The sequence below is a fragment of the Ornithorhynchus anatinus genome, chromosome 5, assembly GCF_004115215.2.
Source record: "Ornithorhynchus anatinus isolate Pmale09 chromosome 5, mOrnAna1.pri.v4, whole genome shotgun sequence".
Classification (NCBI taxonomy): domain Eukaryota; kingdom Metazoa; phylum Chordata; class Mammalia; order Monotremata; family Ornithorhynchidae; genus Ornithorhynchus; species Ornithorhynchus anatinus.
The window spans coordinates 4,980,368-4,993,801 of record NC_041732.1 but is presented as its reverse complement, the minus strand read 5'-3'; the positions used below and the strand labels follow the sequence as shown (position 1 = coordinate 4,993,801).

Here is a 13,434-nt window from a genome sequence, read left to right as displayed (position 1 = left end):
TCCGGGGGCTAGAACTAACAAGAACAACAATTATAATAATAATAATTGTTGTATTTTTTAACTGCTTACTCTGTGCCAAGCATTGTAGTTGATTTTTCATTGCTGGGGTAGATACAAGATAATTAGGTCCCACTTGGAGCTCACAGTCTAAGGAGGAGGGAGAACAGTTATTGACTCCCCATTTTGCACATGAGAGAATTAAAGCACAGACAAGTGAAGTGATTTCCCCAAAGTCACACAGCAGGCCAAGGTCAATTGAAAAGCAGCGTGGCCTAGTGGGTAGAACACGGGCCAGGGTTTCGGAAGGATTTGGATTTTAATCCAGCTCTGCCCTTTGTCTGCTGTGTGATCTTGGTCCAGTCACTAAACTTCTCTGTGCTTCAGTTAACTCATCTATAAAGTGGAGATTAATACTGCGAGCTCCATGTAGGACATGGACCGTGTCCAACCTGATTAGCTTGTATGTCCTCCAGTGCTTAGTTCAGTGCCTGGCACATAATAAGCACTTAACAAAATCCATAAACAACGAGATAAGTGGCATATCCAGGATTAAAACCCAGGTCCTCTGATTCCCAGGCCCAGGATCTTTCCACTAGGCCACGCTGCTTCCACAGTTCTGTGGAACTGTAAGCCGTGGAATGGTGGCGGAGATTTAATCAACAATCTTGGAGTGCTCTAGCTGGGAAACATTCCCACAGGAATAACAGTAATGATGATAGAACAATGCTTGACACATAGTAAGCGCTTAACAAGTACTAAGTGCTGGAATAGGTACAAGCTAATCAGGTTGAACAGAGTCCATATCCCAAATGGGGCTCATACTTGTAATCCCCATTTTACAGATGAGGTAAATGAGGCAGAGAGAAGTGAAGTGATTTGCCCAAGGTCACCCTGCAGACAAGTGGCAGATTCAGTATGAGAACCCAGGTCCCTCTGACTCCCAAGCCCGTGCTCTAGCAACTAGGCCATGAATGTGAAAGGCTTGAGATTTCAATAGACAGGGTAGGGAGGAATTTCCTAGCTGTGGGAAGTTGTAGGGAACCTCAGCACAAGGCAGGTCAGCCCCCTTGGGGCAGGGCTAGGGAGGTGGAAGTTTCAGACTAAGAATCCCCAAACTTCAGCCCGAACCCAGCAGAGCTTCTAGGAATAATCCCTTATAGATTAGCTGGGGGCAGCCCTTGCTCCCTCCTGGGAATCTCAACACTTACCTGTCACCATTACATTGACTTGATGCTCTTTGTATAGGTATTTCAGACTACTGCCTTTTTCCACCCTGAACATAAACCTCCCGTTGTCCCGAACGTTAGCATCGCTGATGCGCAGGGAGCATTCGTCCCTCTGGAGGTCCCCGATGAGGTGGAATCGGCCCCGCCTTCTCCACTGCTTGTTCAATTCGTATTTATTGGTGGCCACGAGTTCCTTCTTACTTTTGTCCTTTTTCTGGAACCAGTAACCATAGGCAGTATGGTTATTTTTGTAGCGCTCGGGGTAGGTGAAGGTGCAGGGGATGGAGACACAGAGGCCCTCCTCCACCGTCACTGACTCCGGAACCCGCAGCGCGAACTCCAGAGTCTGGGAAATGGACCCTGTGGAGAAAACAAAAATAAACAAACAGTCCTCACCATCCCTACCCTCAACCCTTCCGGAGGGCCTTCTCAGACTCAAGACACTCTCTGTCTCTCTTTCTCTCCCCGTCACAGCCCTCCCAGCTTCTTCCTTCCCTTAACCCCTTTTCTCTCTCCCTCCCTTTCTCTCTCCCTCTCTGTCCTTCTCTTTCTTTCTCTCTCTCTCCCTCTCTTTCCTCTCTCTCCCTCTCATGCTCTCTCTTTCTTTCTCTTTCTCTCTCTTTTACCCTCTCTCTCCCTCTCCCTCCAATCCCCCCTTTCTCTCTCTCTCTTCCCCCCCCCCCCCCCCCCCCCCCCCGGTCACAGCCCTCCTGGCTTCTTCCTCCCCTTAACCCTTCTTGCTCTGTCCCTCTCTCCCTCTATTTCCCCCTTACTTTCTCCTTCTCTCCCTCTCTCTTTTTCTCTTTCCCTCTCTCTCTCCCCCCTTTCTTTCTCTCTTTCCCCTTCTCTCACCTCTCTCTCTTTCTGTCTCTCCCTCTCTTTCTCGATCTCTGTCTCCCCCACTCCCCATCACAGCCCTCTTGGCTTCTTCCTCCCTCTAACCCCTTAGCCCTACTTACGCCCCCAGAACAAAGTCAGAAGTAAAAGCAACATCTCCAAGGAGGGAAGGGAAAGAGCGATAAGGAGCGTTCCCCGATGAGGCCCCCCGGACAGATCTCCAACTTCTTCTCCCAGCTCTGACTCCCTCACTCAGGAAGGGGAGAAGCTGGGGAGGAAGGGGAAGTTACAACAGAAACCCAGATGCCGCTCACCCCTAGGACATTAATTAGTGTGTCAGACAGTTGTTTGTTTTCATGGTATTTGTTAAGCTGCTCACTAGGTGCCAGGCACTGGGCTAAGCGCTGGAGTAGGTACAAGCTAATCAGGTTGGACACAGCACATGTCCCACTTGGGGCTCACAGTCTTAATCCCCTTCTTGTAGATAAAGGAACTGAGGTCCAGAGGAGTTAAGTGGTTCACCCAAGGTCGCCCGGCAGACAGGTCCTTCTGACTTCCACGTCAGTGGTCTACCCACTAGGAGACACTGCTTCTCCTTGGTGGTTCTCAGCCTTTCTTTAATGGGTTCTATCTTGCTCTCACTCCTCAGGCCACACTCTGGACTGGGTTTCAGGAAAGTTCTCTTCTCGGGTTGAGGAGCCATATAGTAGCCAGGGAAATTTAGAGGGGGGATACCCATCAAAGCTCAGGGGTGAGGGAGTGCCAGATTAGAGGAGAGTTTACTGAATTTGGGAGATTTGGGGGAGCCATGAGTTTAGAGGAAAGAGGAGGAAGAAGAAGTGAAACCTCAGACAAAGCAGTGCTGACCCTTATCAAAACTGCTGCAATAGAGCTGATCTTTCCTCTCTCTTATTTGTTTCTTTCATGGTAATTGTAAACCATTTGAAAAGTAGCTTGGTCTAGTGGAAAGGGCCCGGGCCTGGGAATCAGAGGACCTGAGGGTTCTAATCCCAGCTCTGCCACTTATCTGCTGTGTTACTTTAGGACAGTCACTTAATTTTGCTAGGCCTCAGTTTCCTCTACTATAAAATAGGGATTAAATACCTGTTCTCCCTCCTACTTAGACTGTGAACCCCATCTGGGACAGAGACTGTGTCCAATTTAATTAACTTGTACCTACCCCAGCACTTAGAACAGCATTTGACATGTAGTAAATGCTTAACAAATTCCATTTTTAAAAAGTGCTTACTATGTGTCAAGCACTATTCTAAGCCCTAGGGTAGATACAAATTTAGCAGACACAGTCCCTGCCCCCACATGGGGCTCACGATCTAAGTAGGGGGGACTAGGGCTTAATCCCCATTTTAGAGTTGAGGAAAGTGAGGCACAGAGAAGCTAAGTTACTTGCCTAAAGTTACACAGCAGACAAATGGCAGAGCCGGAATCAGAACTCAGGTCCTCTGACTCCCAGGTCCATATTCTTTCCAGTAGGCCATGCTGCTTTTCTTCTGCACAAGGCCACCCGCAACATAGCTTTTTCTTCCCTGGGACCTGAGTGCTCTCCTTTTCCTTTTCCTTTTCCTTTTCCAAAGTCAGGGCCTTGGTCTTATTCTGGTGGGTTTGAATTGCTTGATTGTCAGTCAGTTTGCAAGTGTTGTGTCCACCCCACCCCCCCATGCCCCCCCCCCCCCCCCCGCAGCTAAGTATTGAGGGGCTAGAATCAGTCAATCAATCAATCAATATCAGGCAGTGGTCTTCATTGACATTTACTGCATGAAGAGTGTGCAGAGCACCAGGAAAGACAATAGAAGCCAAAGACACAGTTCACTGTCCTGAGGCAGGGGGCCCCAAATGATTTACAGAGAGTGAGAGCGGGAGAGACCGCTCCTTCCCCCAGCCTTAGGGACAGGGAAGGCGCCTTTTCTTTGTTAACTACTTTTCAAGTGCTATCTCAAGTGCTTAGGATAGTACATTACAACCAGGGGGACTTCAGTAAAGAGATCCAGCATGGCTTAGTGACTAGAGAACAGGCCTGGGAGGCAGAAGGACCTGGGTTCTAATCCTGGCTCTGTCACTGGTCTGCTGTTGACCTTGGGCAAGTCCCTTCACTTCTCTGTGCCTCATTCACCTCATCTGGAAAATGGGGATTAAGAGTGTGAACCCCAGGTGGAACAGGGACTGTGTCCAACCTGATTATACTCACTCCCTTGGTGAACTCATTCACTCCCACGGCTTCAACTATCATCTCTACGCAGATGACACCCAAATCTACATCTCCTCCCCTGTTCTCTCCCCCTCCCTCCAGGCTCATATCTCCTCCTGCCTCCAGGATGTCTCCAGCTGGATGTCTGTCCGCCACCTAAAACTCAACATGTCTAAAACCGAGCTCCTCGTCTTCCCTCCCAAACCCTGTCTTCTCCCTGACTTCCCCGTCACTGTGGACGGTACGACCATCCTTCCCGTCTCACAGGCCTGCAACCTTGGTGTCGTCCTTGACTCAGCTCTCTCATTCACCCCACACATCCAATCCGTCACCAAAACCTTCCGCTCTCACCCTCACAATATCGCCAAGATCCACCCTTTCCTCTCCATCCAAACTGCAATTGTGCTGGTACAAGCTCTCATAATATCCCGACTGGATTATTGTCAGCCTCCTCTCGGATCTCCCTTCCTCTTGTCTCTCCCCACTCCAGTCTGTTCTTCATTCCACTGCCTAGATCATCTTCCTACAGAAACGCTCTGGGCATGTCACTCCCCTCCTCAAAAAACTCCAGTGGTTGCCTATTAACCTTAGCAGAAAACAAAAACTCCTCACTCTTGGCTTCAGAGCTCTTCACACCTTGCCCTCTCCTACCTCACCTCCCTTCTCTCTTTGTACTGCCCACCCCATAAACTCTGCTCCTCTGCCGCTCTCCTCCTCACCGTCCCCTGTTCACACCTATCCCGCTGTCGACCTCTGGCCCATGTCCTACTGCTGTCCTGGAATGTCCTCCCTTCTCACATCTGCCAAACTAACTCTCTTCCCCTCTTCAAAACCCTACTGAGAGCCCACCTCCTCCCGGAGGCCTTCCCAAAATAAGCCCCCCTTCTCTCTGCTCCTCCTCCCACCTTCTGCTGTTCCCCCTTCCCCTCCCCTCAGCACTGTGCTCATTTGTATATTTTATTTATTGCCCTATTTATTTTGTTAATGAGGTGTATATCTCCTTGATTCTATTTATTTTGATGATGATGTCTTGTTTTTGTTTTGTTCTCTTTTGCATTGCTGTCCGCCTCCCCCGTTTAGACTGTGAGCCCATCATGGGGCAGGGATTGTCTCTCTCTGTTGCCGAATTGTACATTCCAAGAGCTTAGTACAGTGCTCTGCACATAGTAAGCGCTCAATAAATATTATTTAATGAATGAATATCTACTCCATTGCTTAGAACAGTGCTTGGCACATAGTAAGCCCTTAAAAAGTACCGTAATTATTAGTAGTAGTAGTAGTAAATATTACTGCTAGCAAAGATGCAACTGGTAATAACAAAAATATGGTAGGGTGAACTAGGTGAATAAATAAGTCATGTATATAGTTTGAATTATCCCAATGATTTCCATATTTGATAGCTCAATCAATCAGTGGTATTTATTGAGCGCTTAGTGCTGGTAGAGAACTCTGCTAAGCGTTTGGGAGAGTAGAATACAACAGAGTTGGTAGATATGTTCCCTGCCCACTAGCAGCTTACGGTCTAGAGGGTGAGACATTAAAAGAAATTACAGACATGGGCATAAATGCTGTGGGTCTGAGTGTGGGTGAATATCAAATCCTTACAGGATACAGATCCAAGTGGCTTAGGTGACACAGAAGAGAGAGTGAGTAGGCAAAATGAGGGCTTGGGAAGGCCTCGTGAGGGAGATGTGATTTTAATAAGTCTTTGAAGATGGGAGAATGTTTGAAGAGGGAGGGCATTCCAGGAGAAAGGAGGGACATGGGTGAGAGGTCGGCGGCGAGATAGACGAGATCAAGTTACAATGAGTAGGTTGGCATTAGAGGAGCGAAGTGCGCGACCTGAGTTGCAGTAGGAGAGGAGTGAGGTGAGGTAGAGGGGGAAGGGTGATTGACTGCTTTAAAAGTGACGGTAAGAAGTTTCTGTTCGAGGTGGAGGTGAATGGGCAACCACTGGAGATTCTTGAGGAGTGGGGAAACATGGGTTGATTCCTTTTCATTCCTCCTCAATCAATAAATTAACAATTGGTATATAATGAGCCCTTACTGTGTGCAGAGCACTGTACTGCACACATGGGAGAGTACAACAGAATTAGCAGACATGTTCCCTGCCTATTACTCTCCCCCCCCTTCAAAGCCTTATTACAGTATTCTGAAAATAGAGTATTCTGATTTTTTAATTGGTAGTTGCACGAGACTGAAAGTTCGTTGTGGGCAGAGAAATGGGTCTATTATATTGTTATATTGTACTCTCGCAAATGCTTTGTATGGTGCTCTGCACACAGTAAGCGTTCAATAAATACGATGGACTGACTGCTCTGCACAAAATCCTCAATAATAATAATGATGGTATTTGTGAAGCGCTCCCTATTCATTCATTCAGTCAATCGTATTTATTGAGTGCTTACTATGTGCAGAGCACTGTACCAACTGCTTGGAATGTACAATTCGGCAACAGATAGAGACAATCCCTGACCAACAACGGGCTCCCAGTCTAAATGGGAGAGACAGATAACAAAACAGAACAAAACAGAACAAGTATTCTGGCATCAATAATCATAAAGATAGTTAGAATCATAGATATATACACATTATTAACAAAATAAATAGAGTAATAAAAATATATACAAATATGCACAAATGCTGTGGGGAGGGGAAGGGGGAAGAGCAGAGGGCGGGAGAAGGGGGGAATGGGGAGGGGAGGAGGAGCAGAGGGGAAGGGAGGACTCAGCCTGGGAAGGCCTCCTGGAGGAAGTGAGCTTTCAGTAGGGCTTTGAAGAGGGGAAGAGAGTTAGTTTGGCGGATGTGAGGAGGAAGGGCATTCCAAGTCAGCGGTAGGACGTGGGCCAGGGGTTGATGGCGGGACAGGTGCAAACGAGGGACTGTGAGGAGGTTAGCAGCAGAAGAGCGGAGTGTATGGGGTAGGCTGTAGAAGGAGAGAAGGGAGGTGAGGTAGGAGGGGGCAAGGTGATGGAGAGCTTTGTAGCCAAAGCTCACTACGTGCCAAGCACTGTTCTAAGCAGTGGGGTAGATACAAGGTAATCACGTTGTCCCACGTGGGGCTCCCAGTCTTCATCCCCATTTTCCAGATGAGGTAACTGAGGCACAGAGAAGTGAAGTTGACTTGTCCAAAGTCACGCAGTTGACAAGTGGTGGAGTCAGGATTACCACAACCTCTGACTCCCAAGCCTGTGCTCTTTCCACTAAGCCAAGCTGCTTTCCATATCAAGGATTGATTAGAATGAACTAACAAATCCTCTCTCTCCTTCAAAGCCTTATTGAAGGCACAACTCCTCCAAGAGATCTTCCCTGACTAAGCCCCTCTTTCCTCTTCTCCTACTCCCTTCTGTGTGGCCCTGACTTGCTCCCTTTGTTCTTCCCCCCCTCCCAGCCCCACAGCACTTCTGCACATATCTGTAGTTTATATCTATTAATGTCTGTCTCCCCCACTCTAGACCATAAGCTCGTTGTGGGCAGGGAATGTGTCTGTTTCTTGTATTGTACTCTCCCAAGCACGAGTACAGTGCTCTGCGTAAAGTAAGTGCTCAGTAAATATGATTGAATGAATGACTGAGCTGGATGTCCTTGGGAATGCCAGTCTAGATTTCTGCCTAGATGATGGACCTACCAGGAGACCACCTCTCACCCCTGGAGTGAAGCGGGCTGGGAAAGACTCTGACACCTTTTTCTATTTTTACTCGTTCAATCTTGTTATTGAGCTCTTACTGTGTGCAGAGCACTGTACTATGCACTCGGGAGTGTACAATATAACAATAAAGAGATACATTCCCTGCTCACAGCAAGCTTACAGTTTCCCGTGTCTACATTCTGGGTTCCATTGTTCCACGCTTTGGGGTTACATTCATTTGAAGCCAACTTTGGGGTACCAACTTGTGAGACTCGACCCCTTGGTCCCAAGTCCTGTCAACTCAGTCCCCAGCTTACCCTGATCACAGAGAACCGCCTCTTAATTAGCATCGATCAATGTAACAATTTGTGGTGATAAGTCCCACTTTACATTGATTGCACTAGGGTTGCAATTTTTATTTTACTTTGATTATGACATTTTTCCAATATCATGGAGTTTCTTTTTAGGTCTAGGTGCCCTACAGTGCTCTGAGAACAGCTGACGTCTCAATAAACACTCTTCGCATCACTCCACCTCGCTTGTTTCCCTTATTTTGGCTGTTCATCCAGACTGGATGGCTTGTGGTCAAGGGTTTCAATCCCATCCAGTGCTCCTCGTGGACTCAGTAAAAGACTGTTGGCTCATTTGAATCACTTCCCTTTTGTCCATTGACCCCTCAAGTTTGTGAAACACTCAGTTAATTCATTTTCAATTTAACCTCATTGCCTTTTTTTATGAAGCAGCATAGCCTGGTGGCAAGATCACGGGCTTGGGAGTCAGAGGTCATGGGTTCTAATCTTGGCTCCGCCACCCATCTGCTGTGTGACCTTGAACAAGTCACTTAACTTCTCTGGCCCTCAGTTTCCTTATCTGTAAAAATGGGGATTAAGATTGTGCGCCCAGTGTGGGACAACCTGATTACCTTGTATCTACCCCAGCACTTAGTACAATGCATGGCACATAGTAAGCACTTAACAAATACCATCATTATTATTATTATTATTATTAAGTGCTGGGCTAGATTCAGGGTAATCAGGTTGGACACAGTCCATGCCCCACGTGTCTCACAGTCACAATTCCCAGTTTACAGATGAGGTAACTGAGGCACAGAGAAGTTTAAAGGTCATCAAAGGTCATTATGTCCTGATTGACTGATCTCCTGCTTGCCTGTGGTCACCTTCACCTTCCTACCTTACCCCCTTCTTAATGTCTTCTTAAGATATAGGGCCCCGCTGGCCCCCTCAGTATTTCTGGCTTGCCCCTCTGATCACTGTTACCATAGAGACAAGTTCCTCTTTTTTTCAATGGCATTTGTTAAGCACTTACTATATGCTAGGCACTGTACTAAATGCTGCGGTAGAGACAAACTAATCAGGTTGGACACAGTCCATGTCCCACAAGGGGCTCATAGTCTTAGTCTTCCTTTTACAGATGAGGAAACTAAATCCCAGAGAAGTGAAATGACTTTTCCAAGGTCATACAGCAGACAAGTGGGGCAGCCAGGATTAGAACCCCGATCCTTCTGTCTCCCAGACACATTAGGCTACGCTGCTTCTTTTCAGTCTAGGACTGAGTGCACTCTGGCCCTTTCAGGGGCATCTCTAAGACCTCAGCCTCCAGTCATCTTACTCATTTCTGCATTTTACTCATTTCAGTCTGTTATTCTTTGAATGCACACTCTCAGTTATCTGTGCTACAGGTAGCATGATACTCCAAAATTCCAGATAAACCAAAATGATATTTAACCATGAAATGCAGATCTGAATTTCCATCTGTAAATAAGTTATCTGAGGAATCATTAAAGGCTCTGTGTTGCAAAACCCTTCCTGATTCCAACCATCTCCATATATCTTCACCTCAATCAATCGATCAATCAATCATATTTATTGAGTGCTTACTGTGTACAGAGCACTCTACTAAGCACTTGGGAGACTACAATATAACAATATAACAGACACATTCCCAGCCCACAACGAGCTAACAATCTAGAGGGCGTGACAGACATTAATATAAATAAATTATGGATGTGTACATTACTATTATTATTATTGCATTTATTAAGTGCTTGCTATGTGCCAGGCACTGTATGAAGCGCTGGGTTAGATACAAGAAACATCATTCATTAATTCACTCATTCATTCAATTGTAGTTATTGAGCACTTACTGTTTGCAGAGCACTGTACTAAGTGTTTGGGAAAGTAAAATACAACAATAAAAGTGACATTCCCTGCCCACAATGATTAGTTGCTGTGGGGCTGAGATGGGGGTGAATGAAGTGTAAGCCCGATCTCTCTTTATTGCTGAACTGTACTTTCCAAACGCTTAGTACAGTGCTCTGCACACAGTAGGAGCTCAATAAATATGACTGAATGAGTGAAAGGAACAAATCCATCCAATCTCTTTGCCCAAAGCCAAGGTCTAAACCCGCGGGGCAGTTAAAATTCCTTACTCTCCCTTCCTTTGCTACTGGCATCTTCTCAGGAGAGAAGTTCCTTTTCTGCGTGTGTCTGTCTGGAGGTAGGATTATTAATAATAATAAGAAGAATGGTATTTGTTAAGCGCTTACTATGTGCCAAGCACTGTAATAAGCTCTGGAATCAATACAAGGTAATCAGGTTGTCCCACGTGGGGCTCACAGTCTTCATCCCCATTTTACAGAGGAGGGACCTGAGGCCCAGAGAAGTCAAGTGATTTGCCCAGAGTCACCCAGCTGACACATGGCCGAGGCGGGATTAGAACCCACAACCTCTGCCTCCCAAGCCTGGGCTCTTTCCACCAGTGTGTCTTCGTGTGGATGAATGGGTGGACGATTGCCTCATTCATTCAATGTAACAGGCACAGTCGCAGCCTACAATGAGCTAATAATCTAGAGGGGGTGACAGCCATCAATATAAATAAAGAAATTACGGATGCATACATTATTATTATTATTATTGTGGTATTTATTAAGGGCTTACTATTTGCCAGGCACTGTAGTAAGCGCTGGGTTGGACACAAGCAACATCATTCATTCATTCACATTTATTGAGTGTTTACTGTGTGCAGACCACTGTACAAAGCACAACGAATTCACAGTCGGGTGGTGGTGGTGTTGGGGGGAGACAGCAATATAAATAAACAGACATCAATATAAATAAAATAAAATGACAGATATGCATAAGTGCCATGGGGCAGGGAGAGAGGGGAAGAGCAAAGGGAGCAAGTCAGGGTGACGGAGAAGGGAGTGGGAGATAGGAAAAGTGGGGCTTGAGCACTTACTGTGTGCAAAGCACTGCACTAAGCGTTTGGGAGACTACAATATAACCACAAAGAGACACATTCCTGCCCACAAAGAGCTCCCCGTCTGGAGGACCTTACTGCCCCTCCCTGCAGTATTTTGTGCTTCCATGATTTTGCAATATCATGGCTTAATAAACAGTCGTTCGTTGTGGGCAGGTAATGTATCTGTTTATAGCTCGATTGATCTCTCCCAAGCGCTTAATACAGTGTTCTGCACACAGTAAGCGCTCAATAAATACGACTGTTCGGCTGACTAGTCGCCGGCCATGGTAAATTGTGTGTTCGCGGTTTTGCCTGTCCGCAGGGACTGGACTCGAACTCAGTCCCTGTCCCACGCGGGGATCACAGTATCGAACCCCATTTTCCAGATGAGGGAGCCGAAGCACAGAGAGTAAAGTGATTTACCCAAGGTCACACAGCAGACAAGTGGCGGAGCCGGGATTAGAACCCATGACCTTCTGACTCCCAGACTACACACACCCCACCCCCTGGAAAGCCGGGGCGGCCGTGGGTTGTCGAGATTCCTCTAGCCGATTTCCGCAAACACCCAGGGACCGCGGTATTTAAAAGGGATGTTGTATGTGTATATGAGGAGGTGTAACATGCTGCTAGTCTGGGCGTAAATTATGTACAAGCCACTTAACTTCTCTGTGCCTCAGTTACCTCATCTGAAAAATGGGAATTAAGACTGTGAGCCCCACATGGGACAATCTGATTACCTTGTATCTACCCCAGCTCTTAGAACAGTGCTTGGCACATAGTAAGCGCTTAACAAATACCGTTATTATTACTATATACCAATTTGCACACAAAAAAATCAGCCACGGGGGAAAAAAATCTTTGAACTACTTACTCCATTCATCATCATCATCATCATCATCATCATCATCATCATCATCAGTGGTATTTACTGTATCTTCCCCAGCGCTTAGTACACTGTCTGGCACATAGTAAGCACTTAACAAATACCATTATACTTATTATTATGATTATTAAGCCCTTACGGTGTGCAGAACATTGGACTAAGTGCTCTGAAGAGTACAGTGCAGTAGAGTTTGTAGACACGTTCCCTGCCCACAACGAGTTTACTGTCTAGAGGAAGAGACAGACATTAATAGAAATAATTTGTAGTTTTCCAATAATTTCCACGGGATCATTGGTAATTCTAACATGATTGACCCACAACAAGAGGGTCTTCAGGGAGAATGCATTGAGTTTCTTTCTGGGATTTGTGAAGCACTTACTCTGTGCCAAGCACTGCACTAGGCACTGGGGTAGGTGCAGGATAATCGGATTGGACACGGTCCCTGTCCCGCATGAGGTTCACAGTCTTAATTCCCATTTTACAGATGAGGGAACTGAGGCAGAGGGAAGTAACATGGTTTGCCCTACTGCATCAGCATCCTTTCTGACGTCCCAACCTCCAGTCTCTTCCCACTTCAGTCTATACTTCACTCTGCTGCCCCGATTATCTTTCTACGGAAACACTTTGGGCATGTCACCCCCGCCTCCTCAAAAATCTCCAGTGATTGCCTATTCAACTTCCATATCAAGCAGAAACTCCTCACTCTTGGCTTCAAAGCTCTCCATCACCTTGACCCCTCCTGCCTCACCTCCCTTCTCTCCTTCTACAGCCCAGCCCCATAGGCTCCGCTCCTCTGGTGCTAATGTTCTCACTAGGCCTCCTTCTCAACCGACCCGCCGTCGACCCCTGGCCCATGTCCTACCTTTGGCCCAAAATGCCCTGCCTCCTCAAATCCACCAAACAATCACACTTCCCCCCTTCAAAACCCTACTAAAGGTTCACTTCCTCCAAGAGGCCTTCCCAGACTAAGACCCCCTTTTCCTCAGCTCCCCCTTACCTCCCCTCCCCATTGCCCCGACCCGCTCCCTTTTCTCTTCCCCCCTCTCGACCCCACAGCACTTGTGTATATATGTACAAATCTATAATTCTATTTATTTATATTAATGCCTGTTTACTTGTTTTGATGTGTATATATCTATAATTCTATTTATTTATTTATATTGATGCTATTGATGCCTGTTTACTTGTTTTGGTGTCTGTCTCCCCCCTTCTAGACTGTGAGCCCGCTATGGGCAGGGATTGTCTCTCCTCGTTGCCGAATTGTACTTACCAACCCCTTAGTAGAGTGCTCTAAACACTAATAAATAAATAAATAAATTCAATAAATTCAATAAATTAAATACGATCGAATGAATGAATGAAAGTCACCCAGCAGACAAGAGGAGGAGCCGAGATT

The 13,434-nt window shown here is 46.5% G+C and overlaps 1 protein-coding gene across 1 annotated transcript in view; it reads right to left on the bottom strand.

The window, feature by feature from the left end:
* LOC100086287 overlaps positions 1–2,329 on the bottom strand; it is a 32,593-nt gene extending 30,264 nt beyond the window's left edge. Inside the window, exons 1-2 of the mRNA XM_039912183.1 lie at positions 2,186–2,329; positions 1,209–1,586 (exon numbers count right to left, since the gene is read on the bottom strand). Coding sequence (XP_039768117.1) covers positions 1,209–1,586; positions 2,186–2,219 — 412 coding nt within the window. The 5' untranslated portion in view covers positions 2,220–2,329. The remainder of the gene's footprint in view (positions 1–1,208; positions 1,587–2,185) is intronic.
* Positions 2,330–13,434: the final 11,105 nt, after the last annotated feature.